Raw genomic sequence first — 13,169 nt, 5'->3', positions numbered from 1 at the left:
CTGATTTTCTGTTTTCACGTTCCCAGTGGGGCGGCACGGTGGTGTAGTGGTTAGCGCTGTCGCCTCACAGCAAGAAGGTCCTGGGTTTGAGCCCTGTGGCCGGCGAGGGCCTTTCTGTGCGGAGTTTGCATGTTCTCCCCGTGTCCGCGTGGGTTTCCTCCGGGTGCTCCGGTTTCCCCCACAGTCCAAAGACATGCAGGTTAGGTTAACTGGTGACTCTAAATTGACCGTAGGTGTAGGATATCCCAGCTGACTACGGGCGAAAGGCGGGGTACACTCCGGACAAGTCGCCAGGTCATCACAGGGCTGACACATACAGTAGACACAGACAACCATTCACACCTACGGTCAATTTAGAGTCACCAGTTAACCTAACCTGCATGTCTTTGGACTGTGGGGGAAACCGGAGCACCCGGAGGAAACCCACGCAGACACGGGGAGAACATGCAAACTCCACACAGAAAGGCCCTCGCCGGCCACTGGGCTCGAACCCGGACCTTCTTGCTGTGAGGCGACAGCGCTAACCACTACACCACCGTGCCGCCCTCTTGACAAACACAAAATATTTAAACTCAATAAAAAAGGGGAGAATTTCAACAAATTATTAACTTGAAAACGAATTCTCAGTGCACTTTGAGTGTATAAACCTCTCAACCGGTCTCTGGAAACAAAATGACACTATATACATTCACCGGATACTTTAATCGGAACAACTTCTTGGTTCTAACATTTCCTGTTCTTGGCTGCAGGAGCGGAACCCAATGTGTTCTGCTGTTGCATGTTGAGATGCTTTTCTGCTCACCACGGTTGTAAAGAGTGATTATATGAGTTACTATATCCTTCCTGGCAAAAAAGCTCAAACCAATCTGTCCATTTTCCTCTGAGCTCTCTTATCAACAAGGTGTTTGTTTCCACCCACAGAACTCAGTGTTTTTTGCACCATTCTGTGTAGAGACTGTGTGAAAACCCCAAGAGATCAGCAGGTTCTGAAATACTCAAACCAGTCCATCTGGTACCAATATCTATGCCATGATCAAAGTCAGAGATCATACTTTTTCTTCATTCTGATATTTGATGAACATTATCCTTTTTTTTTTGCGCATTGTGCTGCTGCTGCCACAATGATTAGATAACTGCATGAACGTGCAGGTGTTCCAAGTAAAGTGCAAGGTGAGTGTATAACAGTATTGAGCATTATATAATATTAAAAATCAGAACAAGTAGTGGGTTGCTTCTACATGCCACTGAAGAAGAAGAAGGTGGACAAAATAGGGTGTCCATGCACCTTCAGTGCTTGGCCCCCTAAAGACAATTCCACAGTCACGCAATTAAAAAAAAAAAAACACATTACAGATTATTCACCATTTATTGATTTAGAAAACACAAACATTTCTAAACATTATAAAAAAAAAAAAAAAAAGGTAGGTCATTCATTCATTCATTCCCGAGTTTGGCCTCCACCAAGTTCTTTAGGTCACAAAACAAGCTCTCGCATAAGAAGGGGTAAAGACGAAGGTCATCATCATCATCATACTCTCTCAAGAGCCTCCAGCATGATAATACTGTTTCCTCTTATGACCTGTAAGTGAAGAGAAGAGAATTCAGGAAAACGTCTGGGGGAAAAAAAAATCCAAACTGCTGTATTGATAAACTACCTTAACTCAATCAATATAAAACCCACAAACACCACAGCTGTTTCTGCTGGATAGAGATCCAGCATTTTTGGGGCAGGGCAAGCATGCTAAAGTCCTTTTACACAGCTGTTTAAGGTACGATCACATCTTTAATTTTTACTCAAGGCAATTTCAGTTCTGATTAAAACCTTACATACAGTGGTGCTTGAACGTTTGTGAACCCTTTAGAATTTTCTATATTTCTGCATAAACATGACCCAAAACATCATCAGATTTTTACACAAGTCCTAAAAGTAGATAAAGAGAACCCAGTTAAACAAATGAGACAAAAATATTATACTTGGTCATTTATTGATTGAGGAAAATGATCCAATATTACATATCTGTGAGTGGCAAAAGTATGTGAACCTTTGCTTTCAGTATCTGGTGTGACCCCCTTGTGCAGCAATAACTGCCACTAAACGTTTGCGGTAAGTGTTGATCAGTCCTGCACACCGGCTTGGAGGAATTTTAGCCCATTCCTCCGTACAGAACAGCTTCAACTCTGGGATGTTGGTGGGTTTCCTCACATGAACTGCTCGCTTCAGGTCCTTCCACAACATTTCCATTGGATTAAGGTCAGGACTTTGACTTGGCCATTCCAAAACATTAACTTTATTCTTCTTTAACCATTCTTTGGTAGAACGACTTGTGTGCTTAGGGTCGTTGTCTTGCTGCATGACCCACCTTCTCTTGAGATTCAGTTCATGGACAGATGTCTTGACATTTTCCTTTAGAATTCGCTGGTATAATTCAGAATTCATTGTTCCATCAATGATGGCAAGCCGTCCTGGCCCAGATGCAGCAAAACAGGCCCAAACCATGATACTATCACCACCATGTTTCACAGATGGGATAAGGTTCTTATGCTGGAATGCAGTGTTTTCCTTTCTCCAAACATAACGCTTCTCATTTAAACCAAAAAGTTCTATTTTGGTCTCATCCATCCACAAAATATTTTCCCAACAGCCTTCTGGCTTGTCCATGTGATCTTTAGCAAACTGCAGACGAGCAGCAATGCTCTTTTTGGAGAGCAGTGGCTTTCTCCTTGCAACCCTGCCATGCACACCATTGTTGTTCAGTGTTCTCCTGATGGTGGACTCATGAATATTAACATTAGCCAATGTGAGAGAGGCCTTCAGTTGCTTAGAAGTTACCCTGGGGTCCTTTGTGACCTCGCCGACTATTACACGCCTTGCTCTTGGAGTGATCTTTGTTGGTCGACCACTCCTGGGGAGGGTAACAATGATCTTGAATTTCCTCCATTTGTACACAATCTGTCTGACTGTGGATTGGTGGAGTCCAAACTCTTTAGAGATGGTTTTGTAACCTTTTCCAGCCTGATGAGCATCAACAACGCTTTTTCTGAGGTCCTCAGAAATCTCCTTTGTTTGTGCCATGGTACACTTCCACAAACATGTGTTGTGAAGATCAGACTTTGATAGATCCCTGTTCTTTAAATAAAACAGGGTGCCCACTCACACCTGATTGTCATCCCATTGATTGAAAACACCTGACTCTAATTTCACCTTCAAATTAACTGCTAATCCTAGAGGTTCACATACTTTTGCCACTCACAGATATGTAATATTGGATCATTTTCCTCAATAAATAAATGACCAAATATAATATTTTTGTCTCATTTGTTTAACTGGGTTCTCTTTATCTACTTTTAGGACTTGTGTGAAAATCTGATCATGTTTTAGGTCATATTTATGCAGAAATATAGACAATGCTAACGGATTCACAAACTTTCAAGCACCACTGTACATAAGTGAAATACGTTCAAACTAGTTTTTCATAACTTCACACATTTCAGGTGTTAATTAGAACATCTACTTCTCCATAGAAGGAGATTTCAAAGATAACAGGCAGGAGAGATTCATTTCAGCTTTTATTCACATCATCAGATACACAGATCAATAAAACTAGAACACGCACTGTTTGTATTTTGTAGCATTGCCTCTTCTTGTAGCCATCAAGAGTATTTCAATAATCTGCTGGAATTTTTGCTCATTCTTCTTGACAGCACTGGTGTTAAGTCAAATCAGGTTTGTGGGCCTCCTTACTCAGGCATTTTAGTTCAATAAAAATGTTCTACGAATTCAAATCAGGCCTTTGTGATGATCATTCTGCTGCTTTGAAGACATGTTTTAGATCCCTGTACTCCTTGCGACCAAGTTTGGCTGAGGTCTTGATGTTTTGCTTCAGTATTTCTAATTCTCCTCCCTCGTTTTTATTTTTAAATGCACTCGTCCCTTTTCCAGGAAAACAACCCCACGACACGATGCTACCACCACCATGCTTCACAGTCAGGATGATCTTCAGATTAAAATCTTCATTTTTTCCTCCAGCATGAGAGCTGAGAAGCGAAATAAAAAGCCAAAGCTGTGTAAAAGTTGGCTGTCTCCTTCATGAAAAACGGCAAGTTGTGCTTCTTTACAGAAAGTAAAATCTGAGTCCACCCCCAACTACGTCGGAATCCCAACGTGCCCTAGAGTCTGACATCATGTAGTATCTTATCATATTGGATCTTGGCATTACAACATCTTGAGTACATTAGCATGGTATCAACCCAACACCTGTTACCAGTATCAGTACTGATACATCCCCAGTATTAACTCTAGAACCCATTGTGTGAAACCCTCAGGAGTTCCTGAAATATGTGAAGCAGCCCATGTGACACCAACATCCATGTCACAGTCAGTAACTAAGGCTACGTTCACACTGCAGGCTGAAGTGACTCAAATCCGATCTTTTCGCCCATATGTGACCTGTATCCGATCTTTTATTGACAATATGAACGACACAGATCCGATTTTTTCAAATCCGACCCAGGCCGTTTGGATATGTGGTCCTAATTCCGATTCCTATCCGCTCTTTTCATATGCGACTTCAGTCTGAACCGCCAGGTCGCATTCATCCGACTTACACATCATCAACAAGCCACAAACGTCACTATTCTGGGCTGAAGTAGGCAGCGGGTCTCTCAAAAAAAGTTACAACAACATGGCGCATAATCACGGGCGCAGATAGAGGGGGGGACTCGTCCCACCCAGATTTAAATTCACCTCATTCAGTCCCCCCCACTTATAGGGAGGAAAAAACGTCTATGCTGTCTTTCTTTGCATAAGGCAAACCTCACGGAAAAATCAAAAGACTAATTACCATTCGGTTTATTGAGGTGCACAGCAGTGTATACATAGTTGCAACAATTCACATAAAACAAAACAAAGACTGATATTCGGTTGGTTGAGCTGCGCAGACTGCACAGGTTGCGAGCTTGAGCCTGGTTGCTATGGTAACCCACAAGTTTGACAGGCATATCGGGGTTGGGGTTGGTTTGCTGGCAGCTTTGTCCCCCCCAGTTTTTTGTCCCCCCCAGTTCAAAAAACGTATCTGCGCCCCTGCGCATGACATCAGTGCGAGGGATGCTTCGGGCTGTGAAGGTTCTGAATCTTCTCAATGGAAGGACGCAGAGGTTAGGGAGCTGATTTCCATTTGGGGGGATGCAGCTATTCAAGCTAGATTGGATGGGTCATACCGCAACCGGGCGGTTTTACTTCCGTAAACACTGGCCATGCTCACTGCGTGTGACGTCGTCGTATCCTGCAATGCGCATGCGGAACACTTTTAGGTCGCTTTTCGTTCATACTGAGGATCACATACAAGTCGCGTATATTTGTTAATGTGAACGACCTCACAAAAAAAAATCGGATTTCACAAAAAAATCGGAATTGAGCATTAAGCCTTGCAGTGTGAACGTAGCGTAAAATCCCGATTCCTCCCTCATTCTCAAGTTTGATGATGCAGTTCTTGACCTGTATTGGATTGGTTTGAAGAACTGTGCTGCTGCCACATGATTGGCTGATTGAATAACTGCTCGAATGCTCCTAATAAATGGCCACCGAGTGTCCATGCCCCAAGATGACGTGACATGGTCAACAGCAAAAATGAGAATTTTTCACAAACCAGTTATTCTTTTTAGAATCATTTTAAATATTCTTTTAGGATTTTATTCATTTTTCCCCCAACCCCTGAGAGCGAGAGACACAGAGAGAGGTTACTGACCACCATGCCAATAGAGTTCTGTTGTCCACCAGCAGACATTTCGATGCAGTCATCCACCACCAGATTCATAAACGGATCAAATCCTCGTAAGATGCCTTGAACATGACGGCCACCGTTCAGCTTCACTATAAAAAGTAATGAAAAAAAAAAAAGATCTGTCAAATATTTAACTGGCACTAAACAGGTTTTTTCCTAAAACATTTATTCATAACCAAATACAAGCATAACATTCATTACTCATTCAAGTCTCTGATGAACTACATGGATCTTTTGCTTTTTGATTTGCTTTGTTTTTACTGTGTGGAAATTTGTGTTCAAATAATCCTGTGCATTTCATTTGTAACATCTGGCTGATGATTAATAATCATTGTGGAGGCAGGAAGGGTGTACTTATTTTTCCCCACCTGAATGTTTTGAGATATTTGTTCACATTTTTTTGGGGGGGGAAAAAAAATACGTTGAATTCTACAGACCCCAACGTTAACGGTAGTCCGACTGTCCAGGACAACCAAACATTTGGTCCAGACAAGTCAAGTCCACATCAGCCTGTCTGATGGGACGAGTTGAATATTTGTTGAAAATCTCAACAAATATTCAAAATAATTTTTAGAGTAATTATTTAAGTTACATCAAAGTTCCAAAAAAACCGAGTTCAATTCCCTCAGTGATCCGGCCATGTGTTTACGAAATTCCAGGGAAGCCGAGTGCAGCAGGTGTTTGTGTAAAAATAGCCACGTTGTAATATCTAATTACAGATTATCGGACTTGATTGAAATCGGAGAAATGGCGATCAAACACCTCAATAAAATAAATATCTGTAGTTAATCTTCGTTTCATTTCATTCAGACATTGTGTATTTTTCTTTTGTACGGTTCACATTAACCATCACAAACGTGGCAAAATATTACAGGGGAATTTTATGACAGTGCCGAACTCACTTATGGTTTGTTTTCATTCAGAACATAATTCTGTCACCTTTATCATGTCCAACTTATTTCCTTTAAATTAAAGTTCTACTGAATTAATCAGGATGTAACTTTATTTCTTCCAGAAGCTTTGAATTTGGGTGAGTCTAATGCCGCTTTTCCACTACAAACGCGGCTGAGCCGAGCTGAGCGGGGCTGTTGGAGTTGCATTTCGACTACAACCGTGCTGGCTGGAAGTGGGTGGACACATTGGGTGGAGTTAGCGAAAGTGGGTGGACGTCACGTGATGTCGTTAGGCGGCGCAAACAGTGACATCAGTGACCTTTTAAGCGGTAGTCTCACGACCTGGATAGTAAACAATAAACATGGAGGACATGGAGTCGTTAGTGTTGCTGGTCTTGGTGCTGTGGCTTGTTGTCACCGACAATGCCAACAGATACTGGCAAGAGCGTATAGATGAGGCGAGGCGCATAAGGCTTCAGAAATTCTCGTAATAATTCTTCTTCCGGGTTTACAGATCCCAGCGTGCTCGCGGGGCGTGTGTGGGCATGTGAGGACACTCCTCCTCACCAATCAGTGCACAGGGGAGTGTCTGCTCACACCCCTAGCCCCACTCAGCTCGGTTTGGCTCGCTTCAGCCCCGCTCCAAAACCGTGCAAGTTTTGGGTGCTAAGCAGGGCTGAAGCGAGCCGAGTCGTGCTGTTCTGAAGTAGTCGAAACGCGAGCCGTGTCGGGCTGAAGTGAGCTGAAGCGAGCTGAAAAAGGGTAGTGGAAAAGGGCCATAACTCTTAAAACTGCAGATCAGGTAATGGGTTAGAATACCACACACCATAATACAGGGCTTTGGATGGTTTCTATTTATTGTGACGGATGAAATTTAAACTTTACTGAAAAATTATACATTTCCGATTATAAGATGCCGATTCCACACAGAAAGGCCCTCGCCGGCTGCTGGGTTCGAACGCGGAACCTTCTTGCTGTGAGGCGACAGCGCTAACCACTACACCACCGTGCCACCCAAAAGGTGGTGTAGTGGTTAAGCACTTTCCATTCACTGAACCAGTAAACACATAGGAATAAAAAGGTTCTGGTCAGGATAAGTGAGAAATCTTACTGCTGCTCCGAGTGGACGAGTCGATTAAAGTGTTAATATCAAGCCCTGAACTGTTGAGGGTTTTTTTTTTAGTGTTACATTACCTGTGTTTTTATAGACGAAGTTGTTGCGGATGACACTATTGTGATTTTGGCCCTGATAATTTATCTTACTTTAACTTAATCCGTCTACTGTGAACGTTGCTTTTAATCCTCCAAATGTACAGGAAGTACGGAGGGGAGTGTGAAACCAGTTCTGCTGTTTCTGCTTGCACACGCAAAGTTTAACAACAATGACCAAAATAATGACTGCTTTGAGAATGTAAGCGGCACGGTGGTGTAGTGGTTAGCACGGTCGCCTCACAGCAAGAAGGTTCCGCGTTCGAACCCAGCAGCCGGCGAGGGCCTTTCTGTGTGGAGTTTGCATGTTCTCCCCGTGTCTGCGTGGGTTTCCTCTGGGTGCTCTGGTTTCCCCCACAGTCCAAAGACATGCAGTTAGGTTGATGTGGGGCGGCCTTGGGCTGAGGTGCCCTTGAGCAAGGAACCGAACCCCTGACTGCTCCCCGGGCGCTCTGGTGTGGCTGCCCACTGCTTCAGATGGGTTAAATGCAGAGGATGAATTTCACTGTGTTTGAAGTGTGCATGTGACAAATAAATAGTGTCTTTGTTTAATCAATGTTATTGCTAAATGTTAGACGTCTGGCCTGTTGCCGAGTCGCTCGCCGTCGCGTGCTGTCTGGCCTGTTGTCGAGTCACTCGCCATCTGGCCTGTTGCCAAGTTACTCGCCGTCGTATGCCGTCTGGCCTGTTGCCGATTCACTTGCCGTTGTACGCCATCTGGCCTGTTGCCAATTTACTCGCTGTCGTACGCCATCTAACTTGTTGCCAAGTTACTCACTGTCGTACGCCGTCTAACTTGTTGCCAAGTTACTCACTGTCGTACGCCGTCTAGCTTGTTGCCAAGTTACTCGCCGTCGTACGCTGTCTGGCCTGGTACCGATTCACTCGCCGTCGTACGCCGTCTGCCTTGTTGCCAAGTTACTTGCCGTCGTACGCTGTCTGGCCTGTTACCGATTCACTCGCCGTCTGCCTTGTTGCCAAGTTACTTGCCGTCGTACGCTGTCTGGCCTGGTACCGATTCATTCGCCGTCTGCCTTGTTGCCAAGTTACTCGCCGTCGTACGCTGTCTGGCCTGGTACCGATTCACTCACCATCGTACGCCGTCTGCCTCGTTGCCAAGTTACTCGCCGTCGTACGCTGTCTGGCCTGTTACCGATTCACTCGCCGTCGTACGCCGTCTGCCTTGTTGCCAAGTTACTCGCCGTCGTACGCTGTCTGGCCTGTTACCGATTCACTCGCCGTCGTATGCCGTCTGCCTTGTTGCCAAGTTACTCACTGTCGTACGCTGTCTGGCCTGTTACCGATTCACTCGCCGTCGTACGCCGTCTGCCTTGTTGCCAAGTTACTCGCAGTTGTACGCTGTCTGGCCTGTTACCGATTCACTCGCCGTCGTACGCCGTCTGCCTTGTTGCCAAGTTACTCGCCGTCGTACGCTGTCTGGCCTGTTACCGATTCACTCGCCGTCGTACGCCGTCTGCCTTGTTGCCAAGTTACTCGCCATCGTACGCTGTCTGGCCTGTTACCGATTCACTCGCCGTCATACGCCGTCTGCCTTGTTGCCAAGTTACTCGCCGTCGTACGCTGTCTGGCCTGGTACCGATTCACTCGCCGTCGTACGCCGTCTGCCTTGTTGCCAAGTTACTCGCCGTCGTACGCTGTCTGGCCTGTTACCGATTCACTCGCCGTCGTACGCCGTCTGCCTTGTTGCCAAGTTACTCGCTGTCGTACGCTGTCTGGCCTGTTACCGATTCATTCGCCGTCTGCCTTGTTGCCAAGTTACTCGCCGTCGTACGCTGTCTGGCCTGTTACCGATTCACTCGCCGTCGTACGCCGTCTGCCTTGTTGCCAAGTTACTCGCCGTCGTACGCTGTCTGGCCAGTTACCGATTCACTCGCCGTCGTACGCCGTCTGCCTTGTTGCCAAGTTACTCGCCGTCGTACGCTGTCTGGCCAGTTACCGATTCACTCGCCGTCGTACGCCGTCTGCCTTGTTGCCAAGTTACTCGCCGTCGTACGCTGTCTGGCCTGTTACCGATTCACTCGCCGTCGTATGCCGTCTGCCTTGTTGCCAAGTTACTCACTGTCGTACGCTGTCTGGCCTGTTACCGATTCACTCGCCGTCGTACGCCGTCTGCCTTGTTGCCAAGTTACTCGCCGTCGTACGCTGTCTGGCCTGTTACCGATTCACTCGCCGTCGTATGCCGTCTGCCTTGTTGCCAAGTTACTCACTGTCGTACGCTGTCTGGCCTGTTACCGATTCACTCGCCGTCGTACGCCGTCTGCCTTGTTGCCAAGTTACTCGCAGTTGTACGCTGTCTGGCCTGTTACCGATTCACTCGCCGTCGTACGCCGTCTGCCTCGTTGCCAAGTTACTCGCCGTCGTACGCTGTCTGGCCTGTTACCGATTCACTCGCCGTCGTACGCCGTCTGCCTTGTTGCCAAGTTACTCGCCGTCGTACGCTGTCTGGCCTGTTACCGATTCACTCGCCGTCGTACGCCGTCTGCCTTGTTGCCAAATTACTCGCTGTCGTACGCTGTCTGGCCTGTTACCGATTCACTCGCCGTCGTACGCCGTCTGCCTTGTTGCCAAGTTACTCGCCGTCGTACGCTGTCTGGCCTGTTACCGATTCACTCGCCGTCGTACGCCGTCTGCCTTGTTGCCAAGTTACTCGCCGTCGTACGCTGTCTGGCCTGTTACCGATTCACTCGCCGTCGTACGCCATCTGCCTTGTTGCCAAATTACTCGCTGTCGTACGCTGTCTGGCCTGTTACCGATTCACTCGCCGTCGTACGCCGTCTGCCTTGTTGCCAAGTTACTCGCCGTCGTACGCTGTCTGGCCTGTTACCGATTCACTCGCCGTCGTACGCCGTCTGCCTTGTTGCCAAGTTACTCGCTGTCGTACGCTGTCTGGCCTGTTACCGATTCATTCGCCGTCTGCCTTGTTGCCAAGTTACTCGCCGTCGTACACTGTCTGGCCTGTTACCGATTCACTCGCCGTCGTACGCCGTCTGCCTTGTTGCCAAGTTACTCGCCGTCGTACGCTGTCTGGCCTGTTACCGATTCACTCACCGTCGTACGCCGTCTGCCTTGTTGCCAAGTTACTCGCCATCGTACGCTGTCTGGCCTGTTACCGATTCACTCGCCGTCGTACGCCGTCTGCCTTGTTGCCAAGTTACTCGCCGTCGTACGCTGTCTGGCCTGGTACCGATTCACTCGCCGTCGTACGCCGTCTGCCTTGTTGCCAAGTTACTCGCCGTCGTACGCTGTCTGGCCTGTTACCGATTCACTCGCCGTCGTACGCCGTCTGCCTTGTTGCCAAGTTACTCGCTGTCGTACGCTGTCTGGCCTGTTACCGATTCATTCGCCGTCTGCCTTGTTGCCAAGTTACTCGCCGTCGTACGCTGTCTGGCCTGTTACCGATTCACTCGCCGTCGTACGCCGTCTGCCTTGTTGCCAAGTTACTCGCCGTCGTACGCTGTCTGGCCAGTTACCGATTCACTCGCCGTCGTACGCCGTCTGCCTTGTTGCCAAGTTACTCGCCGTCGTACGCTGTCTGGCCAGTTACCGATTCACTCGCCGTCGTACGCCGTCTGCCTTGTTGCCAAGTTACTCGCCGTCGTACGCTGTCTGGCCTGTTACCGATTCACTCGCCGTCGTATGCCGTCTGCCTTGTTGCCAAGTTACTCACTGTCGTACGCTGTCTGGCCTGTTACCGATTCACTCGCCGTCGTACGCCATCTGCCTTGTTGCCAAGTTACTCGCCGTCGTACGCTGTCTGGCCTGTTACCGATTCACTCGCCGTCGTACGCCGTCTGCCTCGTTGCCAAGTTACTCGCCGTCGTACGCTGTCTGGCCTGTTACCGATTCACTCGCCGTCGTACGCCGTCTGCCTCGTTGCCAAGTTACTCGCCGTCGTACGCTGTCTGGCCTGTTACCGATTCACTCGCCGTCGTACGCCGTCTGCCTCGTTGCCAAGTTACTCGCCGTCGTACGCTGTCTGGCCTGTTACCGATTCACTCGCCGTCGTACGCCGTCTGCCTCGTTGCCAAGTTACTCGCCGTCGTACGCTGTCTGGCCTGTTACCGATTCACTCGCCGTCGTACGCCGTCTGCCTCGTTGCCAAGTTACTCGCCGTCGTACGCTGTCTGGCCTGTTACCGATTCACTCGCCGTCGTACGCCGTCTGCCTTGTTGCCAAGTTACTCGCCGTCGTACGCTGTCTGGCCTGGTACCGATTCACTCGCCGTCGTACGCCGTCTGCCTTGTTGCCAAGTTACTTGTTACTGATACTGTGCTCCAATTTCAGTCTAAAATGCTCCCTAGATATTTGAATTTCACCATCACAGACTTCCCACTGCACTTTATATCAATGTGTGCAACATCCTTCTAGTTTAAGTGTTTAAACTCAGAGGTTAAAACAGTGCTAAATCATAAAGCAGAAATTTAAAAAAGTCAGGTGGTCAAGGCTTGAGCTAGCAGAAAACCCATCATGCCCATTTGGGGTTGTCTGGCCAAAAGGTCCCCTGTTCTCTGAGAACTTCAACATTAAACTGCTCATTTATATTTAAACAGCTACTCACGAGACAGCTTCTTATCCATAAACCTGCAAAACAAAAGAGAGTAAAATTTAACTCACACTCGATATCATTTCCAAAACTTTAATATCTTAACAAACTAATAGTTTACTCAAAACAATAACGGTTGTGGCGCTTTAGTTCCAGCTCGGAGATGATCCCTCAGCCACCGGTCAGTTAGCCACAAGCTAACTGAAGTTCTGAGGAGAATCTCTTCACTACAAATCGGATTAAACATTAAACTTAAAGCCTGCTCCTGACTCAGACCACTCAGCAAACTTACTTCTTTAACTCTGGTGGATGTGCTTTACTCATGTTTATTTGTTTTATTTACTTTTCCCCTGCAAACGAAGACAAAAAATATCGTAAGAAATGCGTCTCGCAGAAGAAAACAAACGGAAACACGCGCCTATAACCGGAAATGTCGTGTTTCGCGAGCGGGAAAGAAAAATCCCTACAGTGGTGTCGTGTGCAGCAGCGCAACCTGCCGTCCTGGAGGTTGAACTTCATCCTTAAATTGGACGTTATTCTAATCTCGCCGAGGATGGATAGTTGAAGGACAACCCAGTTCTTCCCAGTTTCCATCATGGCCTTCATCAATCAATTGTTCTGTTTATTCTTTCCACTACCCCTGAGATCTGTGGGTGATAGGAAATGTGCTGGTTCCAGTCAATACTCAAATATTTAAGCCAGTATCTCACTGGGCTGCTACAG

General features: G+C 47.2%; 1 protein-coding gene across 1 annotated transcript; it reads right to left on the bottom strand.

The window, feature by feature from the left end:
- Nucleotides 1-1,347: 1,347 nt before the first annotated feature.
- Nucleotides 1,348-12,877, bottom strand: snrpg (small nuclear ribonucleoprotein polypeptide G). The gene is made up of 4 exons (XM_060915335.1): nucleotides 12,739-12,877; nucleotides 12,462-12,484; nucleotides 5,745-5,869; nucleotides 1,348-1,579 (listed from the first exon to the last, which is right to left on the bottom strand). The coding sequence occupies exons 1-4, from the start codon at nucleotides 12,768-12,770 to the stop codon at nucleotides 1,529-1,531; spliced, it is 231 nt and encodes a 76-aa protein (XP_060771318.1). The 5' UTR covers nucleotides 12,771-12,877; the 3' UTR covers nucleotides 1,348-1,528.
- Between the last annotated feature and the right edge of the window lie 292 nt (nucleotides 12,878-13,169).

Source organism: Neoarius graeffei, chromosome 2 (assembly GCF_027579695.1).
Source record: "Neoarius graeffei isolate fNeoGra1 chromosome 2, fNeoGra1.pri, whole genome shotgun sequence".
Taxonomy (NCBI): domain Eukaryota; kingdom Metazoa; phylum Chordata; class Actinopteri; order Siluriformes; family Ariidae; genus Neoarius; species Neoarius graeffei.
This window is presented reverse-complemented; position numbering and strand designations above follow the sequence as displayed.